Below are 20,004 nucleotides of genomic sequence, written 5' to 3'. Positions count from 1 at the left end.
GGCTGAGGTGATAGTCCTGGCAGAGGGACAGGGGTATGGGAGAAGACAGTGGGGTACAGTGAGCTGGGTTTTACAGACTACATGTACTGGGGGGTGGGGGTGGAATTGGATTATATTTGGGGACTTTTGTTATAAACTAGTCTTGTTAATGGACTAAATGCTAAGCTGATATGGCGTTAGTGAGGACCCATGAGGGAAACTGAGGTGAGGAGCCACAGTAGGACTGCCCCTGGGGGGCCCAGGAAAGAGGCCATGCATTTATAGACTGTATTTGTGTTTACCTCTCTGTTTTCCATTTCTAGCGATTAACTCCACACACTTAATCAGACCTTTGATCAGTTCCTCATAAAGCCACATTTTCTGCTGTTTGTTGTCTTTTTCCCCCCTCCTTTGCTCCAGTGAAAGGGTAGCTTGTGCTCTAATTATGCATCTTTTTGGACTCCCCAACCTCCTTCTACACTAGGGGATTTTAATACTTCCTCAGTTGGATGTTACTCACCAGATTTCTTAATCTTCCAAAATCTGCAGTGTGAAATCTAATATCTGCGCACTGTATGCTCTCTGAGTCCAGTTTTTATTGTGCAGAATTCAAGTAGCCTGAGGTAGTTCCCAAGATTCCCATATACTCTGGTCCTCTCAATAACAGTAGATCCAATATTGCTTTTCCTCTAATAGAGACTTAACATTTTAGATCATTACCTGCTTGCTACAAAATTTTGAAGACTTTTGGATGCATGTTTGGCCATATTTGTTACCTAACACAAGGTAGTTTAAAATCCTCCATCAGTAGAGTATCCTGTACTTCCAAGGAACCCGATAGATGCATTCTTAACACCCTTCTCACTCTTCTTCAGGGCTGGTGGGCTGCAGCAGATTTCCACTGTCCTTTATCTTTCTTTCATTGTATTACAAACCACAGCATTTCATCACCTGTTCGTTGCTGGATCTGTAGCTAATTGTTTTTTAAGGACTCAGTAAGACTATTCATGTATGGGAAGTTAAGCACCTGCAGTGTTAGTAGGATTGGAGCAAAACTTGTTTGTTATGACTAATAGTCTTATCAAGCTTATAATGTGTTGAGATTTTTACTTACCAGCTGATAATAAAAACTCTGCATTGAAAATATTGAACTTCAGGGACAAAATTAAACTTGAGGCCTTGCATGTTTTTTTTAAAAAGGGGGTGGTTTTTTGTTTTTTTAAATACAGATTAATCTTATCCTCAATCTACCGTAAGTTTCAGGTCCATTGTCCATTTAAATATTTTAATATAGATATTTACATACCAAATCACTTATTACCCACTTTGTCTGAGACACGTGACTAACTCCGCCACCAAATATTTTCATATGACTAAAGACCTACTCAACTAGCTATTTAAGAGTCAGTTTGGTTTCATTTTATGTACTGACAAAGGAAGCTGCGTTTAATTAGTCTGAGAATAAGTTTTTTACATTTGAATATTAATGTTCTAGAGGCAAAAATATACAATGTTGGGTGCTGACTTGGCTTGAAACTATAAAAACAAGGTTTTACAAATGAGGTTATTTAAAGAGGCTTTCCCATGAAAGCACACACTGTTCCCTATTAAAACTTGAAGTAGACTTATTACAGAAATTTACCACATTTACTGTAAATCCAATTTAAATTTGATAAGTTTAGGAACTATATTCAAAGGTCTGAACTGGAGTTTGATTTAAAAAAAATCTAAGTTTTTTTGAATGGACCATGTCCTCCTATATGTTTACATAATAACATGAGGTCCTGATACTAGCTGGGCCTTTGGGTGGTACCAAGAGCAGCAGAGGCATGCTGCCAGGACATGCTGCACAGCAATCAAAAGCACCCCTTGTACACAATCTAAGGATTGATCCTTGAATGGTGATAAACAGCCTGTAACTCCTATTGAGGGTTTCAGGAGCTGGGAGATACAGGTTACTCCCTAAACCTCTCAGAATTAGCTCCCAGAACAGTAACTTAGGCAAACACAGCATTTTGCTACAGCTTGAGATATCTGTAAATGTAATTCCTTGTCAAAGCTGCTGTCCCTAAAGAGGAAAGAAATTGTTATCTTGAACACTCAGGCAGCAGTCAGTGGAAGATCCAAAAGTAGAACAACATGAGCAGTAATTATAAATATAGGTTTAAAATACTGAAGAGAAAATTGCCTTTGAGCACGTAGGTTGTGCATTTTAAAGAGATGGGAGGCATTTTTTTTTACAAAATTCTGTACATCATACATCACAATGATCTGAGCATTACAATAGGCACACACTGTATTGCAGAATGCAGCGCTTTGTTTCCATTAAAGCTTGTTCAATCTATTTCTAATACTTATAAAATACTATGAAAGGGGAGTTGTTCCTGTTATTGGATTCTGTATAAAAGCAGAATACAGGATGATACTGAGCCTTTAAGCTTCTTTATATTTTAATTGTATAACAATGACTCAGTGTATGCATTTCTACTAAAGAATTATTTTATTGCTGAATTAATAAGACAATTTATCTGTAAAATAGCAGGATTTCAGGGATAAGGAAGGGAATTATACTTTGACAGATTCTAGGGATCTAACTGAAAAACAGATTATTTTGCTCATAAGACTGTGGTTTTAAGCAGGGTGAATTTTAGAATAAAAAATGTATTTTGTTTAAAGGAAAATTCCACAATAAAATTTATGAAGAAAACTAGCATTCAAATGAAAGAACAACATATCCTTGTAAACATGGTTTACTTCTATGCAATAAACCTAAATCAGTAGCACACATTCCTTCTTTGTACAGTAGTTGCTGAATCCCCATCAGAAAATTACTGTTGATTGCATCCTTTCCATTATTAGAGGAAGAAGTGGATGATATACAAATAATGACTTGGCTTGAAATCAAGACCTACCAGGTGCTTAAATCCAATTCTAGCATAAAACTTTCCATTTTGAAAACATGACAATTACCAAAATTCTTAAAATAAAGCACATTTTCTAAAATGCAAAGTACAAGTGTTTGTTATTGTTTACATAACCTGGGACCATAAAGTAATTCTAACATCACTGCATAAGGAAACAGATACATCAGGTTAAAACACACAATTTACCACATCAGCTTTCATTATTCTTCATTATAATGTTCTACTCAAATTGAAAAAGGAAGCTCTATAAAATGCTTTTTAAGTGCATTTAACAATCTAGTTCTTGTATTCAGAATCATCAGAAATATTAAATTGCTTATTAGGTTTAGTGGCTTCTTGCATCAATTCCAGCAGCTGTCCAATCTGTTCATTATGGAAGTCATTAAGTTTCTCCTCTGTGAGGGGGGTTCCAAAGCAAGTCTTTTTTCGTGAGTTTTGCCTGTCTTCGTTAGCTTGCTGCCACAGCATTTCTGCATAGATCTAGTACAGAAAGGGAGGGGGAAAGTCAAAGAGATGACAAAAGCAAGATTTATGTTGATTGACTCTGCTAATATGTACAAAGTGTACAGTCCTTTTACCATGCATCCTTCTCTGGATCACTTGCAAAACAAAATGAGGAAATGGGTATCTTCCCTAAGAATGAAAACCTATTAAAATATATATCAAAATTCCAATATCTTTTGATAATTTTACACTTCTGCTTAAAACAAAATCTGCATCAGCTCTCTACCACTTTATTTGCATGTTTTGTCTAGTCATGCATCTCCACTGTCCAATAGTATATTTAATTTTAGATGCTATGTTTTTATAGACTTTACTGAGCAAAAGTATCAACAGAATTCACTTTGCACATTGCTGTGATTGGCAGGGGCGGCTCCAGGCACCAGGACGCCAAGCATGTGCTTGCGGCAGCAAGCCACTGGGGGCGCTCTGCCGGTCGCCACGAGGGCAGCAGGCAGGCTGCCTTCAGCAGTTTGCCTGCGAAGGGTCCGCTGGTCCCACAGCTTGCCTGCGGGAGGTAGGCCAAAGCCGCGGGACCAGTGGACCCTCCGCAGGCAAGCCACCAAAGGCAGCCTGCCTGCCGTGCTTGGGGCAGCAAAATGCCTAGAGCCGCCCCTGGTGATTGGACTGATACTACTTCCCTGCAAATACACACTAGAATACTGCAATACGCTCATGGGGCTAGCCTTGAAAATTACTGAATAACTCAACTGCTAATCTATAACATTGATCTCTGATTGCTTAGTAGCATGTTGACAATATTCTGTGCTCCAAAGCCTGAGCTAACTATTGGCTAGTCACATGCTTCCTGGTAAAATCCGATTTTGATCCATAAAACCCTACCTAATTTGGAATACTCTGTCTCTAACCCCAGTCTGGAAAAGTGCTTAAGACCAGGCCTGAGCCCTATTGACCCAAGACATGTTTAGATGTTTTACTGAACAAGAATGTTTTCCTGCATTGGGGCTGATGTGTCTTCCTCACCTGGAGGTGCTTATCTATAATGCACTTTTTAAATGCACCTCTCCAGCACTCGAAGCATATGTACAAATTTTTAAAATGCATACAAGATTTTCAGTTGGTCTCATGCTGACATTGGTTATCATCCCCCCCAACCATCTTATGAGTTTTTCCATTGACTTCAGTGAGGTTTTTGATCAGTTCCCATATGCATTACAATAATTCTGTAAGCATCACAAGCTATGAAAGTGAAAACTTATAAACAAAGCAAGTTTTCAAAAAGAGAATCCTGTGGCATTCAGAAAGAGGTCAGAAAACTAACAAAAGGAAATACCATATTATGAATTGGCAATGACTGTGTGAAAGGCCCTGATAGGGTGGAATGGTTCTCATAGAGCTGAAGGTCAGCAGGGACCATCAGGATCATCTAGGTTGACCTCCTGCACATTGCAGGCCACAGAACCTCACTCACCCTCTCCTGTAATAGACCCCTAATCTCTGGCTGAGTAACTGAAGTCCTCAAATCGTGGTTTAAAGACTTCAAGTTACAGAGAATTCTGCATTTATACCAGCTCATTTGAATTTTGTCCAGGTTTAACTTTGAGCCATGAGTTCTTGGTACACAATTGCCTGCAAAAGCAAGGGACTGGAATCAACGAACCAGGAGGTCCCTTCCAGTCTTATGTTTTGCTGTTCTCCACTAGACTGAGGAGGAGCCTTTAGTATCCAGTATTTTCTCCCTCTGAAAGTATTTATACACTGCCATCAAGCCACCTCTCCAATTTTCTTTTTGATAAACTAAAAGATTGATCTTTTAAATCTCTCATTATATGGCATCTTCTCCAGCCCTTGGATCATTTTTGTGGCTCTCCTCTATACCATCTCCAATTTTTCAACACCATTTTAACCATTACAAAATGTATTAAATCCATAAGCTGACACTGCATCTTTCTAAGTCACAATGGAATTATATTAGTAGGTGCAATGAAGAATGTTGACGTATCATTTCCTTTGCCAAAGTAGAATGTTTATGACTTTTTCTACCCTAATCATTCATAACATGTTTAACTTTAAAAGCATGCTACTGGCTAAATGTTGCATTCCAACACTAACAGTCTAGGCTACAATAAATGCTCCTTTTCAGCATATGCTTAGGACAATTCTTAGCTGCTGCTGCTTTTTAAAACTGCATTGCTAAAAGTAGGGCATATTTAGCTATAGCACTGTATTTCTTATGATTTTTACCAATTTATCATTAACGTTTGCATTACTGACATTCAATCGTTAATCTTTGAAGCAAAGTATTTATTTTTAGAGGGCTGCCGTGCCAGCTGTCTGCAGAGGGCTGGGGTGGCACACAGAGGAAACACCCCGCGCACACACACACGCGCACACTCACACACAAGCAAACATCTAACCACACTGATAAAAGTGTGCAAAAAAGGTAAAAATACCTTGGTGGGCAATCCTGAAGGATGTTACTCTCCACCCAATAGTCCAAACACTCGGTATAATACAAATTAATGAAAATACATGCCATAACAGTAGCTGCACTAATGGAAATGTGTTATTACATGCAACATCAAAGCAAACAAGCCGAATTACAACACTGGGTTAAAAAAACCCCCAGCTAGCTTGCAACACTGCCATAGTAATAAATAATAATTATAAGGAATAATCAAATGCTTATTAATGTTTTAAAAGCAAATGTTTGTACTTGTGCAGTTTGTAAGGGCTGTTGAACATCTGTATACTTGAATACTCTGTAAGGTGTGTTGAACCAAGTGTGTCCTATAAAAAATGTTTAAGGTACAAACATATACACACATGCGTATTATTATAATCCTGATCAAAGCCCATCTCATCAACTAAGTATAAAGGCCTCCTTATGTCACTCATAGGTTATCAAAGCACAACTCTACACCCCACACCTCAGTCATGGTCCTGGGCCTAACATTCCCACGTCCACTATAAGGAACTAAAAACAATTAAAAATTAAAATCTGTCCATCAGTCATACAAGGGAATGTGCAAATGAAGGGACAGATGGGGCATATATGTGTGAATGGAAAAATAAGGTGCCACAATAGTGTTTAGCCCACTAGGTCAGCTTCCGTCCATGCATTATGCATTTACAAAGCAATGGGTAAATATTCTCCCCATAAAAAGACAAAAAGCGGGAGAATGCAATAGGAGGAGAGCTTGAGACATAAGCCCTTGTAGCAGAGGCCTGGTAGGAGGCAGAATCTCGCAAAAACAGGGCTGACATTGCAAAAATACACATTCCTAAGAAGTGCTAGTCACAGAATAGTCACGTAAACACATCCCAATATCAAGTGGTCCCAAAACATTCCCGTATCAAGGATGGTACAAAAACATTCCCCAAGGATAACAGGAACACACTGATCCCTCCTAAAAGATATGGCCAGGATAACAGTACGTAATAATGTTTTGATCAAACCAACATGTACAAGGTGATGGGTACTAACTAGGGCTCTCAAGTGATTAATTGCACTGTTAAATAATAATAGAATACCATGTATTGAAATATTTTTAGATGTTTTCTACATTTTCAAATCTATTGATTTCAATTACAACACAGACTACAAAGTGTGCAGTGTTCACTTCATATTTATTTTTTGATTAGAAGTATTTGCACTGTAAAAAAAAATAGTATTTTTAGGGCTGTTGATTAATCACAGTTAACTCACGTGATTAACTCAAAATAATTGTGATTTAAAAAATTAATTAATTGCACTGTTAATATAATACTAATTGAAATGTATTAAATATTTTGGATGGTCTACATTTTCAAATATATTGATTGTTATTACAACACAGAATACGAAGTATACAGTGCTCATTTTTATATTATTTCTATTTAAAATATTTGCATTGTAAAAATGATAAACAAAAGAAATCATATTTTTCAATTCACCTCATATAAGTACTGTAGTGCAATCTCTTTATTGTGAAAGTGTAACTCATAAATATAGATATTTTTTGTTACATAACTGCATTCAAAACCTAAACAATGTAAAACTTTAGAGCCTACAAGTCCACTCAGTCCTACTTCTTGTTCAACTAATTGCTAAGACAAACAAGTCTGTTTACATTTACGAGAGATACTGCTGCCTGCTTCTTATTTACAATGTCACCTGAAAGTGAGACCAGGCGTTCGCATGGCACAATTGTAGTCAGCATTGCAAGGTATTTACATGCTAGATATGCTAAACATTCATATGCCCATTCATGCTTTGGCCACCATTCCACAGGACATGCTTCCATGCTGATGATGCTCATTTAAAAAAATAATTACTGGTACATTTGTGACTGAACTCCTTGGAGGAGAATTCTATGTCTCCTGTTCCGTTTTACCTGCATTCTGCTATACATTTTGTTATAGCAGTCTCAGATGATGACTTAGCACATGTTCCTTTTCAGAACACTTTCACAGCAAATTTGACAAAATGCAAAGAAGGTACCAATGTGAGATTTCTAAAATATCTACAGCACTTGACCCAAGGTTTAAGAATCTGAAGTGTCATCCAAAATCTGAAAGAGACAGGATGTGGAGCATGCTTTCAGAAGTCTTAAAAGAGCAACATTCCAATGCGGATACTACAGAACCCGAACCATCAAAAAGGAAAATCAACCTTCTGCTGGTGGTATCTGACTCAAATGGTGAAATGAAGATGCATTGGTCAGCTCTGCTTTTGCACAGTTATCAAGCAGAATCCATCATCAGCATGGATGCATGTCCTCTGGAATGGTGGTTGAAGCATGAAGGGCATGCTTCTGGCCCATAAGTATTTGTGACGCCGGCTATAACAATGCCATGTGAACACCTGTTCTCACTTTCAGGTTGCATTGTAAACAAGAAACAGGCAGCATTATCTCCTGCTGAAGTAGGACTGAGTGGACTTGTAGGCACTTAAGTTTTACATTGTTTTATTTTTGAATGCAGTTGGGTTTTGTACATAATTCTACATTTGTACGTTCAACTTTCATGGTAAAGAGATTGCACTCCAGTACTTGTATTAGGTAAATTGAAAAATACTATTTTTTTTACTGTGCAAATATTTGAAAAAAATATTAAGTGAGCACTGTACACTTTGTATTCTGTGTTGTAATTGAAATCAATATATTCGAAAATGTAGAAACATTGAAAATATTTAAATAAATCATATCCTATTAACAGTACGATTAATTGCACAATTAATTAAGATTAATTTTTTAATCATGTGATTAATCGACATTACTTTTTTAATCTCGTGACAGTCTTAGTAATAACTAGCCACATCAAGGGGCAGTACTGACTTGTTTGTACCGGGGCATAAAGATGTGTCTCAGAGGGAGTATCTTTGTCTGGCCTACAGAGGAATGGAAAGTCCCGCTGTTCACTGAGCTGGTCCATTGTTACGGGTATACATGTATTAGTGGTCTGGCAGAGTCTGTGGGATACTAGTACTGAGTTTCGTCAACAATAAACCTGGCTGGGTGCCTACGTCCCTTAATGGATCTTGTGGTCATTGGGCGGTTCGCTTGAGGTCTGCCATGCCAGCTGTCTGCGCAGGGCTTGGGCGGTACGCAGAGGAAACACACACATGCAGCCAAACATCTATCAACATCTAACCACAATATGTAGTAAGGTACTAACCAACATGAGTAACAGTGGTGAAAATAGTCCCAAAATAATTTTGTTTAAACTAGCCTTTACAGGTTAAGGGCCCACATTCTGCCACACTTGCCTTTGGTGTGTAGTACCTTACTCTTTGGACAGCCCTACTGGTTTCAGTGGGACTATTCAAAGTATAAGGTACTGTGTACCATAAGTGGGGGCGGGGGGGAGAGGAGCATGGATCAGTGTTCATGTTGCACTCCCTGTCAATACATGGCCTGGGCCAGGGAAGCTAATGATCCAACCAGTGGACCAAAGTCAGTGATGAGTCCTGCTCACATGCCACCTCAGGCACGTTGTACATATGCTAAGAGGAAACAACGGTGGCAGAATCCTTAATGGGGATTCATATGCTCTGTGCACTAATATGGCAACCATCTTTTCTAATAATTGCTAGTAGGAAGATAAGGGAAAACAGCAAGGAAAGGGATAAACATTTCCATATTGTTTTGAATATTTACTTAAGTTTGTTCAAGACCCCTTTGCAGAACCGGCACTAGTATTTTTAGCGCCCCAGGTGCACGGCCATTTCGCCACCCCGTGCGCTGGTCCCGTGGGTCTGGTGGACCTGCCGCAGTCGTGCCTGCAGAGAGGGTCCGCTGGTCCGCAGCTCCGGTGGAGCTGCTGCAGTCGTGCCTGCGGGAGGTCCACTGGAGCCGTGGGAGCAGCGGACCGTCTGCAGGAATGCCTGCAGCAACTCCAATGGAGCCGCGGGACCAGGAGACCCTCCGCAGACATGACTGCGGCAGGTCCACTGGAGCCGCCTGCAGCCCCCCAATAATCCTGGGGCCCTAGGCGATTGCCTAGGCCGCCTAAATGGAAGCGCCGGCCCTGCCCCTTTGCTTTTCTCATATTACAAACCACTTCCTCAATCCCATTCCAGCTTTTCAACAGTAAAGCACAGGCCAATGAATATGTACAATTCTCACTGTGTATTCCTCAATATTAAAAGAAGAGCTATTTAAAATGCCCCCCAATTTAGCTTTTATAAGAGATAGTGAGAAATTAAAGTGGCATGGGATTAAAATAGAAGGGGGACAAGAATTAAAACTTACTTTTCCCCCTCTTTTGAAAAGCCTCTGGCAACTATAACTTGCTGACTGTCAAGACTCTTGGTTTGGCTAGACAGCCTAAGGTTCTGTAAATTTGTTCCAGGTAATTAGGCAATGGAATTGCAGCAGCAGAATATAGCTGTAACACTGCTGGGCTTAGAACATCTCAACAAGCCTTCCACCTACTCAGTGGCCTCTTCTTGCTGATTCTGACAGCTGCAGTTTTGAGCCAGAAGATTCCCAGCTGTTACCTCCTATATATACACACTTCTTGGTGCTGCTCAGCACAAGGGCTTTTGCTGAAGCTGAGAAGAAAATGATACTGTGAGCAGGCTGGGAAACCTCAGTTTCATGCAACCAGACTGGATGTCAGTTCTGAAGTGTGGGGGAGGTGGGTGAAAAGGGAAGCAAAATGTTTTGAAGGGTAGATTTATTTTTTAAGACAGTCCAGATCTAGGGTGAGATTTGAGGGAGATCACTACAGGATTTGAGCATTTTGACCTGCTCACTGATTGAAATCAATGGAACATTCAAATACTTAAACACAGGCTTCAGTGTTTTGTGGGACTGGAGCCTAATTATTTACTTTTCTTAAGAAGACCTGGGAACAATAAAACTCTAAAAGTTAGAAATGAAGCATAAAATGAAGCCACAAGCAACACTAACATCTTCTATAAATCCTGAAGTGTAACTCTGAATACAACTGTTTGAATTAGTAAAGAGACTACATTTTGCATAGATTAAAATATTGTTTTAATTGAATTTTATTGAATAACTGTTCTGACTAGGCAACATTTTTTGTAAAGGATTAATCATGGGGAGGACTAGATGAGGGAGAATAGAGATATATTCCCATTTAGAATTGTTCAGTGGTTTATGTGAACAGAGTTGGTGATATCAGTCCAGTTACTAGCGCTTAAGTACTCTCATTACAAAAGCCACCATTACAATTGTAATTAAGAATATATCCTGGGGAAATGAATTAGTGGCTAAATGATGTATTCATAGGCAGATGATAAATGTATTTCTATACATGTAATTCATCACAAATATAGCACGTCCACATATATGGTATATGTACCTAATCCAAAACCTATTCAAGTCAATAGCCTTTGGATCAGATTCTATATAAATTTATCCCATGGCTCTGAAGTTTAATGTACAGATAACTAAATCTTTGAACAAAACGATTAAACAAGCAAATCTAAGTTAAGGCAGATGCTCCACGTTTTTAGTCCAGGGACTTTGGTCCACAATTTCTATTAACATTAAAAGGAGCTATAACTCAGTGTTTAAAAACTTTACCTCCATCTTTCTTTCACAACATTGTGTTTTCTTCCTCACTTCACTTTTCCCCTTCTTAAATCAGAAGTGTGTTCAGGACATTGTCAGTTTTAACTATGATTTATACTCACGAGATCAAATTAATTCCTACTGTAATTCCACTGATTTCACTGGAGTTCCATTAAGCAGGAACTGGCCCTAGGTTTGTGGATGGGATTGTATATAGATAAGTGAAATTCCAGTGTTATTAACAACATATATGATAGATTAGCTAGTCTTCAGTTCTACAGTCTGTACAAATTCTTGTAAAGTTAGATGGCCAAATTTGAATTCAGAAGCCTTTAGTAGTCTAATAAATCACTGACATGTTACACAGGCAAATTATTTAGTTTCACTGTAGTTGCAAAATTCTACACAAAGAACAATCCAACTAGTATTGATTTTTAAGTGGTAGATCTAGAAGAAAAAAATCAACTTCTTGTTGTGCAGTCCTCCTTAGAATACCAAACAGCAACAGCTGTACAATCTTGCTCAGTAACAATACTGAAAACAAGCAATGTAAAGCTCCTGGCATTTATGCAACATATCTCTAGGACAGAAATTGAAAAATAAAGAAGAACCCTAAAAGGAATCCAAAATATAGTAAATGAATGTAAAGTCATTTTACAGACTGTATGGGTTTTCTGTCTACTAAAGTAGACCACCATATACACTATAAATTGTGCAAACGAAATGTTGGCCATGATAATGAATTATATCCATTTTCTTTACATTCTGGCATTCAGACGTCACAATTTGCAAGGCACTAATGCTAATGAGAACATAGCTCAGAAGCTATGCCATTCCTTATGAGGCTAGATTCCAAAGGGGCAGGAATACCTTCCCCCACATGATGCTGAGCAGCCTGGAAGCTACTCTGTGATTGCTACTGCAGATCTGAGGATACAGCAGTTTCCCTAGCTCCCACATCCCCACTCAAGAAGGGACAAGAGTTAGGGATTTGAATACATGTCCCCTGGGCATACCCATCCCTTGCCTTTCACCTCTTCTGTGTGACAGTTCTCTGCTTCACGACATTCCAAGGGTGGCACCTAATAATTGCCATCTAGATGCATATCACCACTGATTCCCCTTTGCCTAGAGACATCTGCCTCTGTGAGGGTAGGTGTGTTCATCAGAATTTGTCTCTAGGTGAAAATGCTTTGGATGTCTCAGAAAACTTCAATAGTTCCTGCATACATCACAAACTGATATGAAACAGAGACTTGAAAATACGAGCTTAAAGACATGTCATCCTTTTCTTTTGCATGTACCAGAAAATGAAAAAGTCTCACCTTATTGTACCTAAAGGCAATGATGCATGAACACAAAAGCATATTTACAAAAGTAGAATCTAAAAGAACAAATACACTGGATCTGACTTTGTGGTGCCATTTCAGCAACCACCCAAACTTGATTTGAATACTTACTGAATTCAAAGATGTTGCTGTTTGAAATTCATATTTATTCTTTACGTAATTTGCAAACATCTAGAAAATGTATTATATACTTTGCTGACTTGGAAAACTGTAAATTTAAGGTTCTGCTTACAATATCAAGTGACATTTTGTTCATTGCATACAGATTTTGACATGCAAGGTTTACACAAACTCCAATAGTAAGTCAAAAGCCATAATGGGAAAACAACCTAATCTTCAAATAAATATGCATCTCCTCTATGTCCCCATGAGATGAATACGATCCTTTATATGCAGGTAACAAGAGCATCAAGAATGAAGTGCCTGCAGTATGTCTTAGTTTTCATGTAGTAAAATATTCTAGATATAGATCACCTTTCTGTGAATACCTACCAATGTGTCATTATCCTTGAAATGAGAATTGCAATCAATTTAATTAATGAATTGTTTTGTTTTTCACTACCATATCAGTAATTTACCTCTCTTCTGCCACAATGTTTTTGGGGGTTTTCTTGGTAACTTCCAACTATAGAAAAACTCCTCAGTACATCACAATACCTTACATAGCAAAACATACCGGCAAGGATTATTCTACCCAGTTTATTACTAATAGTTTGTAGCAAGCACTCTGCAAAATGGACAAAACTGAAGACAAGTGGCTAGGTCTGCAGGTGCTTCACAGCCATGCTGAGTGCACTTGAGGAGGAAAGGAAGGCACGTAGGTGTCTTTCCGTCTTCCTGTCCAAGACAAAGTGGGGACAGGGTCAGTCAGCGCTAGTTTGGTCCCTGGTGCATATTAGAACAGCCTTAGGACTGATCTAACTAGCACTGGTTTGAATGACTCCTTATTGGCTCAAAATGCAGCAATTTTATACCACCTGGGTATTTCGCTATGCAAGGAGAACTGCTAAAGCACCTTTCTGTTCCTTGTGTATCACTCTATCCATACAAAGAGCACAAGAAGGGGCAGGGATCAAGCCCAAAGTCTCTTCCTCAAAGAGTTTACATGCTAAATGTACAGCCGTCAAAAAACACCAATCTCAAAAACTGTGCTAAATCAGGACCCTAGTTAATTCTACATGTTACCACTCTGTGAAGCAAAATACTAAGAGCAATTAAGAATTGCTTCCCCAATAAAACAACATTTAAGCCACCAGCAAGTGAAATACCAGACACTAACAAATACCTTTTAGGCTTATTGGGTGGATTTTTCAAAAAGAGCCTAAATAAAGTGGCTTAGGCAAAAGTCCCATTTTTAAAAAATCTCAATGACGCTTGCATCTTACATCACTAAGGCACCTTAGAAAATCCCATCTATTATGTTAATTTAAAAAAGCAAATCTTCTTTAAGCCTTTTCTACAAAAAAGGGCAAGACAGTATTTACAGTAAGTGATAACTACAGAGATAAAATGAATGGGCTAGTCAAATAATAATGAGGTTCATACAGTTTTCTTCATATCTTTGAATCATTAACACCCATGGAATTCATAAATTATAAAAAGGCAATTGAATGCATGATATTCAAAGTTCTAAAATATCATGACAAAGGAAGAAAGTATCAGTCTTGCTGGCTCCAAAGGGCAGAAAGAAAAAACATCTCCTTTGAACTGCAATGTACAGACTGCCACCTAGTTCAGTGAATGCTGTTATGTTATGCTGATGACAGAAATAAATTCAAAAGCACACATAAGAGACCATTTTTGCTTGGGAGAATGGAGTTAACTGTCTCTTCTACTTGGAGAGAGTTCAGTATCCTCTCTTTCATTCAGAAATGAAAGGTTAAAAGAAAACATGAGTGAGAGAGGCTTTCATTCCAGGTTCAGCACTACATGTGATAACAAGATGGCCAGCGATGGAACAGTGGTGGTGACCTGCAACGGATGTGCCATGTTCTCTTTCCTCTCTGAAAACAGAGGTGATTTCATGTTCATGAAGTGCAAGTTGGTGGCTGTTCTGGAGGGAAAGATTCTTGGATTGGAGGGGCAACTTGAGACGTTACTGAGAATCAGAGAAACTGAGGAGTTCCAAGACAGCAAGGTTTATGAAAATACCAGTACCCAAGGTTCAAGGAAAAATGCATCTGGCTACCAAGGAACTGGACATAGAGGAAGTCAGAGAAGATGTCTGGTGGCTCATAACCAGGCAAGAGGACATGGTGGCACTCTACGCTGTTGGAGACAGATGAAACTGGGGAGTTTGTGTCCCCCATAGAGAAGACAATCAGGAGGAATTACATACAGCTAGAAGTTTCAAATAGATAACAGGTCCTCAATGTAGAAACTATGGAAGATACCTCTGATGATACATCATATCCAAGGGAACAGAGAAATGCACAGGACACACATGCGGATGGTAGCTGCAGGAAAATCAAACTTGCCCACAAAGAGATTTCCAATCATTCAAGATAGACTATCCTTGCTGGAGACTCGATACTCAGAAGAATCAAAAGAACATTCTTCAAGAGACAAGTAGACAACAGGTTCCCTTCCTGGAGACAAAACATGAGATGCCACTCTAAGATATGGGAAGACTTCTGAAGTCAATGGGCAAGGATCCTTTGGTGATAGTTCATATCAGCACTAATGACATTGTGTCACGGGATAACTCACAGATAGTAGATGACTTCAGGCAACTCAAAAGCATGCTGAAGAAGAATATACTAGAAATCTTTTCTGAGCTCCTTCCTGTTCCATGAGCAAAAGAAGACAGAAGGCAGAAGATTCTGCACATGAATAACTGGCTACGTATGTGGTGTAGGGTTTTGGTTTTGTGGAACATTAGTCTACCTTCTATGGGCACAGGAGGCAGTATATTTTGTAGGGTCTCCATCTCTGTAGAAGGGGGACCAATCTTCTCAGGGACCGGCTGACTAGAATAGTCAGGAGGGGATTAAATTGATAGCAAAAAGGGAGAGTAAAAAGAGGGAAGATATGAGCACCCAGCACGAAATGGAGATATTCAGAACAAAATTAATCAAGGAACTAAAGGACATGAAGAGAAGAAATACTTAAATTGCCCATATACCAATGCTCGGAGCCTGGGTAACAAAGAAGAGGAATTTGAATTGCTCATTTATGAGCATTAATTTGATCTAGTTGGTATTTCTGAAACCTGGTGGGATGATTTGAATGACTGTAATGTTAAAATTACATCCCACCTAAGCAGGATTGAGTGCACAAAAGGAGAGGCACACACTGTCCAAAAAGCCACTCCCTGTTTCCATGTCACTGATAACCCAGAAGAAAATTACCTTGAATGGATCAACATCCCTCGGCCTGCGCTGCTTCCAGCAGCTCCCATTGGCCTGGAACAGGAAACCGTGGCCAGTGGGAGCCACGATCGGCTGGACCTGCGGATGCGGCAGGTAAACAAACCAGCCTGACCCGCCAGAGGCTTTCCCTACACAAGCGGCATCCCAAGTTTGGGAAACACTGTCCTAACAGATAAAGTAAAAGGTGGGGTATTAGTTGGTATTTGCTATAGACCAACAAATCAAACTAAGGAACAGGATGATCTCCTCCTTATGCACCTATTTAGTTGATCAAAGAGAAGATTAAGGAGTGACTTGATTATGTTCTATAAAGTACCTACATGGGAACAAATAAGTAATAACGGGCTCTTCAATCTAGCAGAAAAAGATATAACATGATCCAATGGTTGGAAGTGGAGACTAGACAAATTCAGAGTGGAAATAAGGCATAATTTTTTAATTTACAAGAGTTGTTGTGGATTCTCTATCACTTAAAAGTTTTAAATCAAGATCGGATTTTTTTCTAGAAGATACGTTCTAAGATTTATTTGGGGGAATTTCTATAGCCTGTGTTATACAGGAGGTCAGACTAGATAATCACAATGGTTCCTTCTGGCCCTGGAATTTACGGAGATGAAAAGGTAGGGTTTGGCCCATCACTCAGTAAAGTCCCAGAGGACTTGGGTTCACTATGTAGGAGAAAAAACAAAAACAAACAAACATCCATGAACTTAGATGTAGAAGACAAAAGAGACTGAGAATAGAGATAATTCAGTTACATACCTGTATGATTTGTCAGCAAATTGTTGCACGATTCTTTTAAAAGCAAAATTCCTAAGATTAGTTTTGCTAATCCAGAAAAGGAAAATCATAACATATTTATCTATTCAAAATGGATTAGATTGCAAACGAAGAAAATGACAAAACTGATGAAACAACATCTTCATCCTTTGGGCCAGGTCAGGTGTTTCTTTTCCTGGACACACTAAACATGACTCAAGTAGAACACTGAAAGTGGTATCATATGGCTGCAGAAGAAAAAAGCCACTCTCACTTGTACTGAGGGGGCAAACCAGCCCCTCAGCTGCCCTCAGGACTGGCAGGTAGAAAGATGGTGTAAAGCCACCTGTGATGGGGTGTTCACCCCACACTTGTCCTGAAAGGATTAAACAACACAAAAGAAGGGGGCTAATTAAACCAACAGGTCACAGCTGAGAGGAATCAGGTGTCTAAGTAAACCCCTGACAGAGAGAGAGCCCAGCTGAGGAGGAAGAAGCTGGGCCGGATTTATAAAGGCAGGAAATTGACAGTAAAGAGGGACTGCCTGGAAAGTCTGCAGTCACTCCCTGGGAGAAGGAAGGTGCAGTTTGGCTGGCAAACCCAGAGAGGCGGAAGGCTGGGAAGATGGGAGAGGGCTCAGAGAAAGGCAGTAAGTCTAGAACGGACCAGACCTTGACTGTTGGTTAGTGGGTCCCTGAGCTGGAACCCAGAGTAGAAGGTGGGGCTGAGTTCCCCTGCCAGCCACTGAGGGAGTGGCACTAAAAGGCAGTGAATGGGAAGACTGCCTAAGACTGCTGATGGAAGACTTTGGTACCCCAGAAGGTGGAAATGCATAGTGTGACCTGGCTGGACTGCTGAGTCATGAAAAGGCTGCAGCACCTCCTGCAGCGAGAGAGGGGCTGCAGACCCAGAGGGAGAGGCGATGTGCAACCTGCAGGAAGAGGCATCAACCTCGTGAGCTGTTCCCCAGAATGGCCAAGAGATGGCACCATACCACCCCATCACACCATTTCTGTCCGTCCCCCCCCCCCCCCCCCCCGGTTCACCAAATGGAACTTTCAACCCTGAAAGGGGGGAGGGGAAAAAGCAGATTAAAAAAATCACTTCTCAGTAGACAAAAATTCAATCCTTTGCATATTCCTTCTGCACCAAATTATACCAAGTAGGAGGGTTTTCAAAGCAGTGTGTGTCATGTTACCTGAGTCAGTGCTGCACTATTTTCAGCTCCCTTGATGGATGAAGAGCTTTTGTGGAGCCTTCTGCAGACCTAAGGGAAATCCTGGTCCCCACTGAAGTCAATGGCAAAGCTCCCATTAACTTCAGTGGCTCCAAGATTTCACCCCTAGAGTTTGCGTGTCCTTTTTTTGGTGACTCTGGTAAGTAAGATTTTATCCAGGACAGACCATGAAAAAATGGAAGGAAAAATGCAGTTGCCATTTCTCTTTATACTTAGAAGACCTTAAATTATGTGATGTTTTAGCCTCCGAGTACAAGAAACTATATAATAATCCATAATTAAAATGTAAATTGGTAATTTTGGAGATTTTCCAGGATGAAATCTGTGTGTTGTGTAAATACAGAAACAATCAGAAAACTTCCAAGACTCCTAAATTCCAATTTGTAAGAAAACAAAAAGCTCAATAAGTGAAGTAGTATTTGGCTATTATCATGATTTTGTTTGAGATTCAGGAAAAGATATTTTGTAACGAAAAAGGAGAGGGGTCAAGACTTTGTGGTGATTAATGTGAATTACAATTACATATACATAAGTCATGTTTCATTTATTTATTTATTTCCTGTTTTGTTTTTTTGTAATTTGGGAGAAGAGAATGAAAGACTGTTCAGTTACAATGGAGCTGATGAATATAATCATGCAGTATTTAGTAATGAGCATGGAGAAATATTATTAGATCAGGAAGATAGTAAGTGGGCTGCTTTATTTGAACATAATTTGCTAATGATGTTAAGAGGAAGGAATGACCTTTATTTAGAGGAATGTGAAACGGCTCAATCACAGATTCAATAATTTTGTTTTTAGTTTGTTTAAGGATGTAGCAGGGTCTGCCTCTTGGCTCCTACCCCTGCTGTGCTGACAAAGTCACTTGGAGACCCTGGGGTTCAGTTACCACGGGTGTCGTTTATTTACAGGTTTTGCTCCCACCACCTTTTCACCATACACAGCTTGGGTTCTAGTGTCTGCACCCAGGAGGAGAAAACTATCGCTCTGCTTCCACTCCTTCACTCCCCCCTCCTCTGGCTTCCTTCCTCCCAGTCTTTTATATAGACCCAGGCTAATTGGGCAGGCAGCTGTCTCCCATTCACCAATTAGGCCAGCTCCAATTTAATTTCCTTAGTGGGAGCTGGCGTGACAGAGGGCTGAGTCAGCAGTTCTTGCCCAGCACCCTGTCATAAAGGACTTTTAAATTGGACATGATTTTTTACATGAGACATCTTAGAATGGGACAAAGCTGGAAAGCGTGTGTCCTCACTGTTAAGCAAGGTGCAGAGCAATGCTGTTAAGTCAGTAATATGGTATAACAGTAATAAAACATAACAGAGGTAGGAATATTATAAATTATGGATAATTAATCTGTACTTAAGTGTGTTGTTTTGATGTAGAATATATATGTCTTGAATGCTTTTGATCTCAATGTTTTAGTAGTAACATAACTTTGTTAATATTCACTGTTAGTTAAGACCAAAGCAGACTGTGAAGAACTTCAAAAAGATCTCACAAAACTAAGTGATTGGGCAACAAAACGGCAAATGAAATGTAATGTGGATAAATGTAAAGTAATGCACATTGGAAAAAATAACCCCAACTATACATACAATATGATGGGGGCTAATCTAGCTACAACAAATCGGGAAAAAGATCTTGGAGTCATCATGGATAATTCTCTGAAGATGTCCACGCAGTGTGCAGAGGCAGTTAAAAAAGCAAACAGGATGTTAGGAAACATTAAAAAGGAATAGAGAATAAGACAGAGAATATATTATTGCCCTTATATAAATCCATGGTACACCCACATCTTGAATACTGCATACAGATGTGGTCGCCTCATCTCATAAAAGATACTAGAAAAGGTTCAGAGAAGGGCAACTAAAATGATTAGGGGTTTGGAGATGGTCCCAT

The 20,004-nt window shown here is 39.4% G+C and overlaps 1 protein-coding gene across 1 annotated transcript in view; it reads right to left on the bottom strand.

Annotated features, from left to right (window-relative positions):
- Window positions 1–2,713: 2,713 nt before the first annotated feature.
- SDHAF3 (succinate dehydrogenase complex assembly factor 3) overlaps window positions 2,714–20,004 on the bottom strand; it is an 82,750-nt gene continuing 65,459 nt past the window's right edge. The window contains exon 2 of the mRNA XM_050941746.1: window positions 2,714–3,383. Coding sequence (XP_050797703.1) covers window positions 3,180–3,383 — 204 coding nt within the window. The 3' untranslated portion in view covers window positions 2,714–3,179. The remainder of the gene's footprint in view (window positions 3,384–20,004) is intronic.

This window comes from Gopherus flavomarginatus, chromosome 2 (genome assembly GCF_025201925.1).
Source record: "Gopherus flavomarginatus isolate rGopFla2 chromosome 2, rGopFla2.mat.asm, whole genome shotgun sequence".
NCBI classification, from domain to species: Eukaryota; Metazoa; Chordata; order Testudines; family Testudinidae; genus Gopherus; species Gopherus flavomarginatus.
This window is presented reverse-complemented; position numbering and strand designations above follow the sequence as displayed.